At 37.4% G+C, this 11511-nt stretch overlaps 1 protein-coding gene across 1 annotated transcript; it reads left to right on the top strand.

Annotated features, from left to right (window-relative positions):
* Positions 1–5767: 5767 nt before the first annotated feature.
* Positions 5768–8891, top strand: LOC109221445. Its single transcript, XM_019385931.1, has 7 exons — positions 5768–6069; positions 6201–6307; positions 6561–6758; positions 6939–6992; positions 7083–7305; positions 7356–7944; positions 8559–8891. The coding sequence occupies exons 1-7, from the start codon at positions 5768–5770 to the stop codon at positions 8889–8891; spliced, it is 1806 nt and encodes a 601-aa protein (XP_019241476.1).
* The last annotated feature ends 2620 nt before the right edge of the window (positions 8892–11511 follow it).

Below are 11511 nucleotides of genomic sequence, written 5' to 3'. Positions count from 1 at the left end.
CCGCAGGACCCGACTTCTCCCCTTTATTGCATTTGTCTTTTCCTATCCTAGACTTTCTTTATTACTATGAATATATTACTCTGTTACATTTAGAGGCTCTAGACTCGTGACTCCAGATCTATTGGGGAAATATCTGGTATATTCGTTATTATTTTTCGTACTATTTTATCTAGTTCCGGATTGGAAACTTGATATTTTCTATTTTAATCATATTATTTATTAACGGATTGCGTATTTGGGTTGAGAGTATTTAAATTGGTCGGGCTTGCCTAGCATTAGAGTTGGGCGCCATCACGACCGGGATTAGGGTCGTGACACAGTACCAGCCCCTCGGGCTCACTCTCAGAAACACTCTCAGAACAGTATCATATAGTAACCGCTGCGGCGTGCAGCCCGATCCACATATCGCTGCGGCGTGCAGCCCGATCCACATGGGTACCCGCGCTCACTGTGGGGGTGCAGACTCCGGAGGGGCCCCTTACGGCCTAAGCGCTATATCAACATAAGGCCTGAAAGCCTTCTCACATCACACTCGAGGCCTGAAAGCCTCCTCACATATCACTCGAGGCCTGAAAGCCTCCTCATAATACACTCGAGGCCTGAAAGCCTCCTCCCAATACACTCAAGGCCTGAAAGCCTCCTCACATCATGCTCAAGGCCTGAAAGCCTCACTCAGTCCAGAAACATCATAAGCCCCTCGGGCATCAATAAAATAATAGTTCTCAGCCCAAACAACAATGAAATATCATTAAAATCTCAAAATTTAATTAAAGCGGCTGAGTTTGCAAAACAGTATAATTATTAGGACTGAGTTCAAATAACGTATCAAAATAGTGAGGAAATAGTGATAACAATCCCCGAAGGACTCGAATAATCGGCATCAAGCCCAAAACATGGCCTAGTTCAAATTTCAAAAACCCAAGCCCTAGTTCTTCTCATTTTAGCCAAGTTTCCATGAATTTCAAGGTTAATTTCACATAATAATCGTGTTTTTAGTACGTAGGACTTACCTCCAATCAATCCCTGTCTAAATCCCCTTCAATTTCTCCCAAAAAGCTCCAAAGGTCGATCAAAAATGGTGGAAATAACCCTTAGCTCGCGGAACAAAATGAGCTTTTAAAACCCTTCTCTGAACAGGCACTTTCGCTTCTGCGGTTGCCTTACCGCATTTGCGACTACCGCTTATGCGGTTCTACCTCTGCTTCTGCGGATCTTCATTATGCCCAGGACCGCTTTTGCGTTCAAGTCCCGCTTCTGCGGACCCCGCTTATGCGGTCAAACATCCGCTCCTGCGGAACTCCTCTAAAGTGCGCGGACCGCTTTTGCGGTCAAAGTCCGCACCTGCGGATATCGCACCTGCGGAATTTATCCGCTTCTGCGAAAATTCTTCAATTGGCCAACTTCTCACCTGCGACCCATACTTCGTATCTGCGGAACTGCATCTGCGGCCCCTTTTTCGGAGATGCGGAAACACCAGATATCAGCAATCTTCAGAAATCTCACAAGTCCAAATTCATCCTGATGGCCATCCGAAATCACCCCGAGGCCCCCGGGACCTCAACCAAAAGTGCCAACCCATCCTAAAACATCATTCAAACTTGCTCCAATCATCAAAACGCCACAAACAACAAAAAAACTATCAGATTACATCGGATTCAAGCCTAAGTTCTTCTAAAACTTCCGAATTACGCCTTTGATAAAAACCCGACTAAAACACCTCCGAATGACCTGAAATTTTGCACACACATCCCAAATCACCTAACGAAGCTACAGCAACTCTCGAAATTCCATTCCGACCCTCGGATCAAAATCTCACCTATCAACCGGAATTCGCCAAAATACTAACTTCGCCAATTCAAGCCTAATTCTATACCGGACCTCCAAAATCAATTCCGATTCCACTCCTAAGTCACAAATCATCTAACGAAGCCAACCAAATCATAAAAACTCCGATCCGAGCTCGTATACAAATAAGTCAACTCTTGGTTGAACCATTCAAATTCAAGGCTTTAAACTGAACTGTTCTTTCAAATTCAATCCAAATTTTTCCTGAAACCAAAACCAACGACCTACATTAGTCATAGACATAACACGGGGCAAGTCATGCCCGAGAACTGTCGATCAAAGTGCAAAAGCTCAGAACGACCGGTCGGGTCGTTACAACAAGAGACACCAAAATCACCTGATGAATATAAATACTTACTTATTATATATTATTAATATTCTACTTTATATAATATACATAAATTATATTTCGTATTTTGCCTCTTTCTAACTATTTTTGCAAAAAAAAAGAAAAATAAAAAAGATTATAAATAACAGAAGAAAAAGACAAAATGCTCAATGAAAGTCTGCTAAGCAAACACAAGAATTGAAATGGTAAATGGAAGTCTATAATTGAAGCTCGGACACGTCCAAGCTCATATCCTTAGGAGTGTCCAAGATCATAAGTCCAAGCTCATATCCTTAGAAGTGTCCAAGATCATGTCTTCAGACGCGTCCAAGATCACGTATCCAAGATCATGTCTTCAGACGCGTCCAAACTCATTCCTTGGACATGTCTAAATCATTTAATGCTTGCAAGATTTGTTATAAATAGAATGCAATTTGGCATCGGAAAGGGGGGAAGAGGAAGAACTACTTTTATCTAAACTTTGAGTTTTAACTTCTTTCATTAACTATTTTATTTTCTTTTAGTAAGTGTTTGGATTTTCTAAGAGTATTGAAAATATTCTAGAATTCCATTTTATTGTGAGATTTAAATACTCCATAATGGAGTAATCTCTTTTGTTGGGATAGTTGATGAAGCTTGATATATATTTTTATAATATTATTTCAGTTTAATACATCCTTGGCTTGAAATTTTCATTGTATAATTCATACTGTGCTGAAATAATGGTTTCTAACTAATCATTATTATCACTTCTATATATTTTATTTAAGTTATTATTATATTAATTTTTTAATTTTCACGGAGCAAAATTAATATATAATAACCAATGAATAAAATAGTAGAGTAAGAATAATTTTTGTAAAACTCTTATTTCAAATTTGTAATCTTGTTTGTCTCAGTTTTAATTCTCACGGAGGAATTGTTGTAGGCAAGATTACTGATATTTTAGTGAAAATATTCTCACAAAGTTTTTACTACCTTTTAGCACAATTTAAGCAAGTATTTCGCTTTGATCGTCACTAGTTTTAACTCATTTAAGTGCATAACCTCACGGAGTGCTATTAATTGACTTTTTCTTAGTGAGTAAATATAATTGTTTTAGCAATAAGCAATTATTCTTTAGAGAAATACATGTGGAAATTGAGATTTTATTGTAATAATATTATCAAGTGAATTCAACGATTCCCAACTCTTTTTAAATTATCAATCTTTCGGAAATTGTTTGTTTTGCTTTAATTAATTAACAAGTTTTAACACTCACCATTCATTAATTTGGTTCTCTCAAATAGTAGTAAAAATATTAAAAGTCTGTAGCCTAGGTTAACCAATCTCTGTGGGACGATATTATAAACTATACTAGAATTTGACTGAGTACGAGCTGAAAAATCCTATGCACATTGGTCTCGTCAAATTTTTGGCGCCGTTGCCGGCGATTGACACAAGTCTACTTCAGACTAAATATTTTTTTACTAGTTTGGGAACTTACTATTAGTATTGTTATCTTTGTTATTAGTATCTACTAAATATTACTACTATCACTTTTACTATTACAAGTACTAACATCTTATAGAAGTGTTATTATCATTCATCCTTCTTATCATCATTATAGCATAGCTGTCACTATTATTAATACTAGTACTACTTGTAACTATATTCTATATTAGTATTATGTTATTATTTTCCATCGTTAGTTACTGTTACTACTTACTGATTTCGTTTACCATTTTTTTCATAACATCTATTGCTAATTAGTACTAATATAATTACTATTATCATATTATACTACTACTACTACTACTTTAGGAGTTAAGTTTAGTTTTTTTTTAGAATCTTGAGTAGTTTATGACCCGCTCTTCTATAAAAGAGTTGGTCAATTACGATCCTGAAATTGAGAAATCTCTTCGATTGTGCAGGAAAGGAAAAGCATTATCTTCCCAAAGCATAGCTTGTGGAGGTATGGAGAATCAAGAAGTAGATGACATTCAACCACCAGTCCATGTGGAGGATCAGTTTGATGAAGTAGCACCAAGGCCAGCAAATAGAATCCTAAGGGATTATGCTAGACCTGACCGCTTTAACTGTGAATCTAGTGTCAGAAAACCTCTAGTGGCAGCCAACAACTTTGAAATCAGGACTGGCCTGATTCAAACGATTCAACAGTCTTGCATCTTCACTGGAGATGCAAGTGAAGATCCACACAGTCATTAAATTGACTTTTTGGAACTTGTTGAAACAGCTAAGTATAAAGGAGTACCTCCTGAAGCTATCAAGTTAAGGCTATTTCCTTTCTCTTTAAAAGGAGATGCCAAGACTTGGTTGCGAAGTTTGCCACAAGGTTCCATCACCACATGGGATCAAATGACTCAGAAATTTTTAAACAAATATTTTTCCCCTGCTAAAACCACAAAGTTAAGACAAGACATCTCTAATTTCTTGCAGACTGACACTGAATCAGTTTATCAATCTTGGGAAAGATTAAAAGCAATGTTAAGAAAATGCTCACACCATGACATTCCTGAACATATGCAGTTGTATATTTTTTATCACGGGTTAAAACCCTCTTCTAGAAATGTGATTGATGCAGCTGCAGGAAGTTCTGTAATGGGAAAAACCACGGAGGAAGCATTACAATTGTTGAACGAGATTTCTGAGAATGCCATCCAATGGCCATCTGAGCGTGTAATCATCAAGAAGGCTGCTATGGTAAATCAGGTTGATGCTTTAAATACGCTAATGCAACAAATTGTTTCTTTGGCACAAAAGTTTGAAACTTTTCAGGTGAATACGCAACAACCAAGTCAATCTGAGGCTTATGACATGTGTGGAGGAAACCATCTGAACCATGAATGTCAAGCAAACAATCATAATGACGAATATGTCCATTCTGTTGGTTATAAACCGTATCCTTTTGGGAGTCCAATGGCACAAAAGCATCCAGGATTTCAATGGAGCAATCCAAATGGTGCAGAGAACTCTCAAAGCTTCCAGAAGCAACAAATACAGGGTCCACCCGGATATCAGAATCCAAACCATGGTCAATCAAACTTCAGACCATATCAGCAAGCAACTCCAAATCAGCAAAGGCCTCAACAAGCTCATTCAAGTCTTGATGATCTTTTGTATAAGTACATTAAGGTCACTGATGAGAAGATGGAGAAACACATATGTCTTTCATTTCACCAAGATTCAATTTTCTAAAGATAGAAAATTGCATCATTGAAGCTCCAGAATCACAGAGTGCTTTTTCAAAATATAATCCTCCCAAAGTGCATGGAATTGTAAAACTGCCTGGGTCACCAAGTTTTTGTGGTAGCTTATTTTGAAGTATAGCACTGCATTTTTCAGTAAGCATTACCATGTTAACTTCTTCCAATTTTCTTTTGTTTGACAAAATTTCTTTTAAAAATTTGGCATATGAAGGCATTTGCAATAAAGCATCAGTGAACGGAATATTGATGTGAATCTGTTTAAAATCTCCAAAAAAATTAGGCAAATTGACTATCAAGATTTTCTCTTTTCATTCTTTGTGGAAAAAGAATTTTCCATCAAGGACAACTAATTTTGAGAGTTGATGAAGAAAGAGTCATTTTCGATATGCAAAAGATATTAAGATTTTCAGGAGATGAGACATCATCGTCGTGTTTTTCAATTGACATGCTTAATTATCTTACAGATGAATTCAAAGATGATCAATTAATTCCAGACTCAATGGAAAGATGTTTGGCCAAATCTGGAACAACACAAGATGATGATCCTATCATCAGAAGAGAAGCCGAAATACTAGAAAAAGTTTTTGAAGATGAGGAGATCCAACCAGAACAAGTTCAACCAAAAATTAAACTCAAAGTTCTCCCATCTCATTTAAAATATGTTTACATTGAGAAAAATTATTTCCAGTAATTATTTCATCTTCTCTTACTGTAGGACAAGAAGAAAAACTGATTGAAGTGTTGAAAGCACACAAGGGAGCCTTGGGATGGACTATAGAAGATATCAAAGAGATTAATCTAGCTGTTTGTACGCACAGAATCCTTATGGAGGATAGCTACAGGCCAATAGTCCAGCCCCAAAGGAGATTGAATCCAGCAATGCAGGATGTAGTAAAAAAGGAGATCGTAAAGCTTTTGGCGGCAGGTATTATCTATTTCAGACAGCCCTGGGGTAAGCCCAGTTCAGGTAGTACCAAAGAAAGGAGGTATGACTGTTATAAAAAATAAAAATAATGAACTCATACCTACCAGGACCGTCACAGGATGGAGAGTCTGTATTGATTACAGACATCTCAATGATGCTACTAGAAAAGATCATTTTCCGTTACCATTTATTGATCAAATGTTGGAAAAAATTGCAGGATATGATTTTTACTGTTTTCTTGATGGTTATTCAGGGTATAACCAAATACCAATTGCACCTGAAGATCAGGACAAAACAACTTTCACATGTCCTCATAGAACATACGCCTATAGGAGAATGCCATTTGGTCTATGCAACGCCCCTGCTACATTTCAGCGTTGCATGTCAGTAATTTTTTCTGACATGACTGAAAAATTTCTTGAAATTTCTATGGATGATTTTACACTCTTTGGCAAAACATTTGAGGATTGTCTTCACCACTTGACCTTAGTTCTTAAGAGATTTGAAGAGACAAACTTGATTCTTAATTGGGAAAAATGTCATTTTATGGTTATTGAGGGAATTGTTTTAGGACATAAAATCACCGCTAAAGGGATAGAAGTTGATAAGGCTAAAATTGATCTTATAGCAGGATTACCCCCTCCCACAACTGTTAAAGGCATCAGAAGCTTTCTAGGTCATGCAGGTTCTTACAGACGGTTCATAAAAGACTTTTCAAAGATTTCAAAACCGTTGACTAACCTTTTGATGAAAGATATTAAGTTTGATTTTTCAGGTAATTGTTTGAAAGCATTTGAGACCCTTAAGGAAAAGTTATCAACCGCCCCTATAGTTGTGTCCCCAGACTGGAATCAACCTTTTGAGGTCATGTGTGATGCTAGTGATATAGCAGTTGGAGCAATTTTAGGCCAGAGAAAGGATAAGATCTTTCGTCCCATTTACTATGCTAGTAGAACAATGAATGAGGATCAACTGAATTATGCCACAACAGAAAAAGAGTTACTAGCAGTAGTATTTGCTTTTGATAAGTTTCGATCTTACTTGATAGGAACCAAGTCACTGTTTTTACTGATTATGCAGCTTTAAAATACCTCTTAGCAAAGAAAGATGCTCGACCTAGATTGTTAAGATGGATTTTACTTCTACAAGAATTTGACCTTGAGATAAAAGACAAAAAAGGAACAGAAAATCAAGTAGCTGACCATTTGTCTAGATTAGAAAATCCCCCCCTTGAGTTTAGCAAAATAAAGGAAGAATTTCCTGATGAACACATTTTCTCAGTTAATTCAATTGTGACTCAACCACCCTGGTTTGCAGATATTGCAAACTACTTGGTTGGAAAGTGGACACCCCAAGATCTCTCTTACCAGCAAAGAAAAAAGCTTATATCTGATGCAAAGTATTATTTGTGGAATGAACCTTACTTGTTTAAAAATTGCGCAGATAATATCATTAGAAGATGTGTGCCTGAAGATGAGATGAGCAAACTTTTATATCACTGTCATGATGGAGCAATTGGAGGACATTATGCGGCAAATCGAACAGCCTTTAAAGTTTTGGAAGCCGATTTTTTTGGCCGACTCTCTTTAAAGATGCCCGAGCATATGTTGCACAATGTAACAGGTGTCAGAGAACAGGTAACATCACTAAGAGAGATGAGATGCCAATACAATCAATACAGGTATGTGAAATATTTGATGTTTGGGGAATAGATTTCATGGGTCATTTTCCTTCTTCTCATTCTTTTGAATATATCCTTGTGGCCGTGGATTATGTGTCAAGATGGGTTGAAGCCATCCCCACAAGGAAAAATAATGCTCGAACTGTGTGCAATTTTCTCAAGAAAAATATTTTTACCAGATTTGGCACACCACGAGTCATCATTAGTGACCAAGGGACTCATTTTATGAATAGACAATTTTTTTCTTTGCTAACAAAATATGGTGTGACTCATAAAACAGGAACACCATATCATGCTCAAACTCAAGGGCGAGTTGAAGTTTCCAACCGTGAGTTAAAAAGAATTCTTGAAAAAACGGTTGGAATCTCAAAAAAAGACTGGGCTTTAAAATTAGATGATGCATTATGGGCATACCGAACGGCGTTTAAAACACCAATTGGAACATCCCCATATAGATTAGTCTTTGGGAAAGCTTGTCATTTGCCAGTTGAATTAGAACACAAAGCTTTTTGGGCACTAAAAGCACTAAACTTTGAATTAGCCTCTGCTGGTAAAAATAGATTTTTTCAGGTTAATGAGTTGGAAGAACTGAGATTAGTAGCTTATGAAAATGCAAGAATTTTCAAAGAAAAAACAAAAATCTGGCATGACAATTTGATCCGACAGAAAAGTTTTCAAGTGGGAGATCAGGTACTTCTTTACAATAGTCGACTCAGGCTATTCCCACGAAAGTTGAAATCCAGGTGGACAGGTCCTTACAATGTTACAGATGTAACTCCATATGGTACAATTGAAATTCAGCAAAATAATGGAGGAGACAAGTTTAAGGTGAATGGACACAGTCTAAAAATGTACTTTGGAGGACATTTTGAGCAGAATTCGTCGGTCACTTTGATAGACTGATGAATCTCAAAATTAATAAGTCGAGCTGACGACGTTAAACTCAGAACTATGATACCCTACCCGTAGCCATTGAGGGTGAAGCAATGGAGCCTCATAAGTCCGATATGGAGTTGGGTAACTAAATGTTTAACCAATTAATCTGGTCAATATCCAGATTATTGTACAACCGGAACATCTCATGAAGGCCTCTAAAAAAACAGTGTCACCTACTCAGGAGTAACTCCATGGTGATCGGTATGCCTAAGTAACTGGTTGGTTAGCCATTTAATAATTCAACTCGAATGTTGGCACAGGTAAATTTTCTGGTTTATATTCATGACCAGCACTTTATGACTGTTAAAGTGTTAAATTAGTTCAGTCTATTACACATAGAACATGTGTGGTCACAGTTTCTTTCAAACTTTCTTCTGTGATTGTAAATTTGAAAGTCAAAAAGATATATATATATATATATATATATATATATATATATGTATATATATAAAATCCAATTTTAATAATTTTTTTTAATATATCTAAAAAATTTGTGACGCAATAGTTTATATATCACTAGATAAATTATTAGTATAAGCATATACGAGTCTTTATTAAATAAATATTCCTATATTTGAACTACGTGTTTGTTTATATAAAATAATATATAAGTTTCAATTAATAATATACATTTATAACTTTTGTGTAGTAAGTATAACTTTTTGGTTTAGTACGTATATATACTGATTGGCTATAGCTATATAAGGGAATAAATATATTAAAAAAATAAAAAGGATGAGGGAAGGACTTTAGTAGATATAAGCCAAGTCCCGTTGGATTTAGACTAAAAGTTAGGCAAAGTTACCTTGGATGTGTCTTGAGACCCCAGATGTGGAGTAAATTATGGAAAAAAAAAGTGAAAAAATCTTGGACGTGTCCAAGCCCCTTTCAACGCATCTATGGTTAAATTTCAAATCTTTTTTGTCATATCTTTAAAAGAAATCAATGGGACCATAGAATTCTCAGAGCCCTATTTTTACTTTTACTGTCCTGTTTCTAGAAATTCACTGTACCAATCTTCCTTTCTCACTTTTTTTTGTAACGACCCGACCGGTCGTTTTGAGTTCAAGCGCTGCGTTCAGCAGCCTGAGGCCATGAGCAGCTTCATTTCAGTTATTATGACTTGTACGCATGGTCGGAATTAAGTTTCGGGAAGTTCAGAGTCCATTTGGGAAGAGAATTCTCATTTCAGAAGCTGAAAGTTGAAAGAATGAACTTGTGACGACCCGACCCGTCGTCACGTGAGTTACCGCCCCGTTTTCCCCATGTTATGCTTCCTTATGTTTCATTATCAGTATCTGATGTGTTAGAGTTGGTTTGGAATGGTTTTGATAAGAAATGAGACACTTAGTCTCTTTTAAGAAGGCTTAGGTTGGAAAAGTCAACCGGATGTTGACTTTTGCGTTAGAGGGCTCGGATTTGAATTCCGGTGATTTGGTTAGCTTTGGGGGATGATTTGTGACTTAGGAGTGCGATCAGAATTGATTTTGGAGGTCCGGTGTAGAATTAGGCTTGAATTGGCGAAGTTAGTATTTTGGCGAATTCCGGTTGATAGGTGAGATTTTGATCCGAGGGTCGGAATGAAATTCCGAGAGTTGTAGTAGCTTCGTTAAGTGATATTGGATATGTCTGCAAATTTTCAGGTTATTCGGAAGTCGTTTGGTTGGGTTTTTGATCGAAAACGCATTCCGGAAGTTTTAGAAGAACATANGTCATTCGGAGGTGTTTTGGTTGGGTTTCTGATCGAAAACGCATTCCGGAAGTTTTAGAAGAACATAGGCTTGAATTCGATGAGAAATGATGGTTTTAGTGTTGTTTGAGGTGTTTTAATGATTGGAGCAAGTTTGAATAAGGTATTGGATCATGCTTGTATTTTTGGTTGAGGTTCCGGGGGCCTCGGGGTGATTTCGGATGGCTAACGGGAAGTTTTGAACTTAAGAGATTGCAGAACCTGTGCTGCTTCTGGTATTTTCGCTTCTGCGGAATTGGGACCGCAGAAGCGGTACCGCAGAAGCGAGAGGAGAGACGCAGAAGCGGCAGGGACCGCAGGTGCGGAATTGGTGACCGCATCTGCGGAGTCGCAGATGCGACAGGAGGACCGCAGATGCGGTATTTGAGTTCTTATGGGGATCCGCAGATGCGTTAGTTTTTCCGCAGAAGCGGGAGTCGCAGGAGCGGTTATTAAACCGCAGAAGCGGATATTTCCGCAGAAGCGGTGCATTGACCGCAAAAGCGGGAGCCGCAGATGCGGCCATGGAGCCGCAGATGCGAAAACAACTGGTTAGAATAGTTTTATTTCCCTTCGCGAATTTTTGAAAGGGTTTTATATTTTCACTTCGGGCTTGGAGAATTTGGGCGAGTTGGAGGAGAGAAATCAAGGGACTTCATTGAGGTAAGAATTTCTAAACCTAAAACACGATTTTATGGTGCAAACACATGAAATTAGACTGAAAACTCAAGGATTTAAGGTCAAAAATGGTGGTTTAGGGCTTGAAACCTAAGAGAACAAAAATGGGAATTTGAGGGGTCATTTGGACTCCGATTTTGGTGTTCTTTATATGTATAGACTCGCGGCGAGGCGAGGAAT

This window comes from Nicotiana attenuata, unplaced genomic scaffold (genome assembly GCF_001879085.1).
Source record: "Nicotiana attenuata strain UT unplaced genomic scaffold, NIATTr2, whole genome shotgun sequence".
Taxonomy (NCBI): Eukaryota; Viridiplantae; Streptophyta; class Magnoliopsida; order Solanales; family Solanaceae; genus Nicotiana; species Nicotiana attenuata.
Note: the sequence above shows the minus strand (reverse complement) of the source record. Positions and strands in the feature narration are given on the sequence as shown.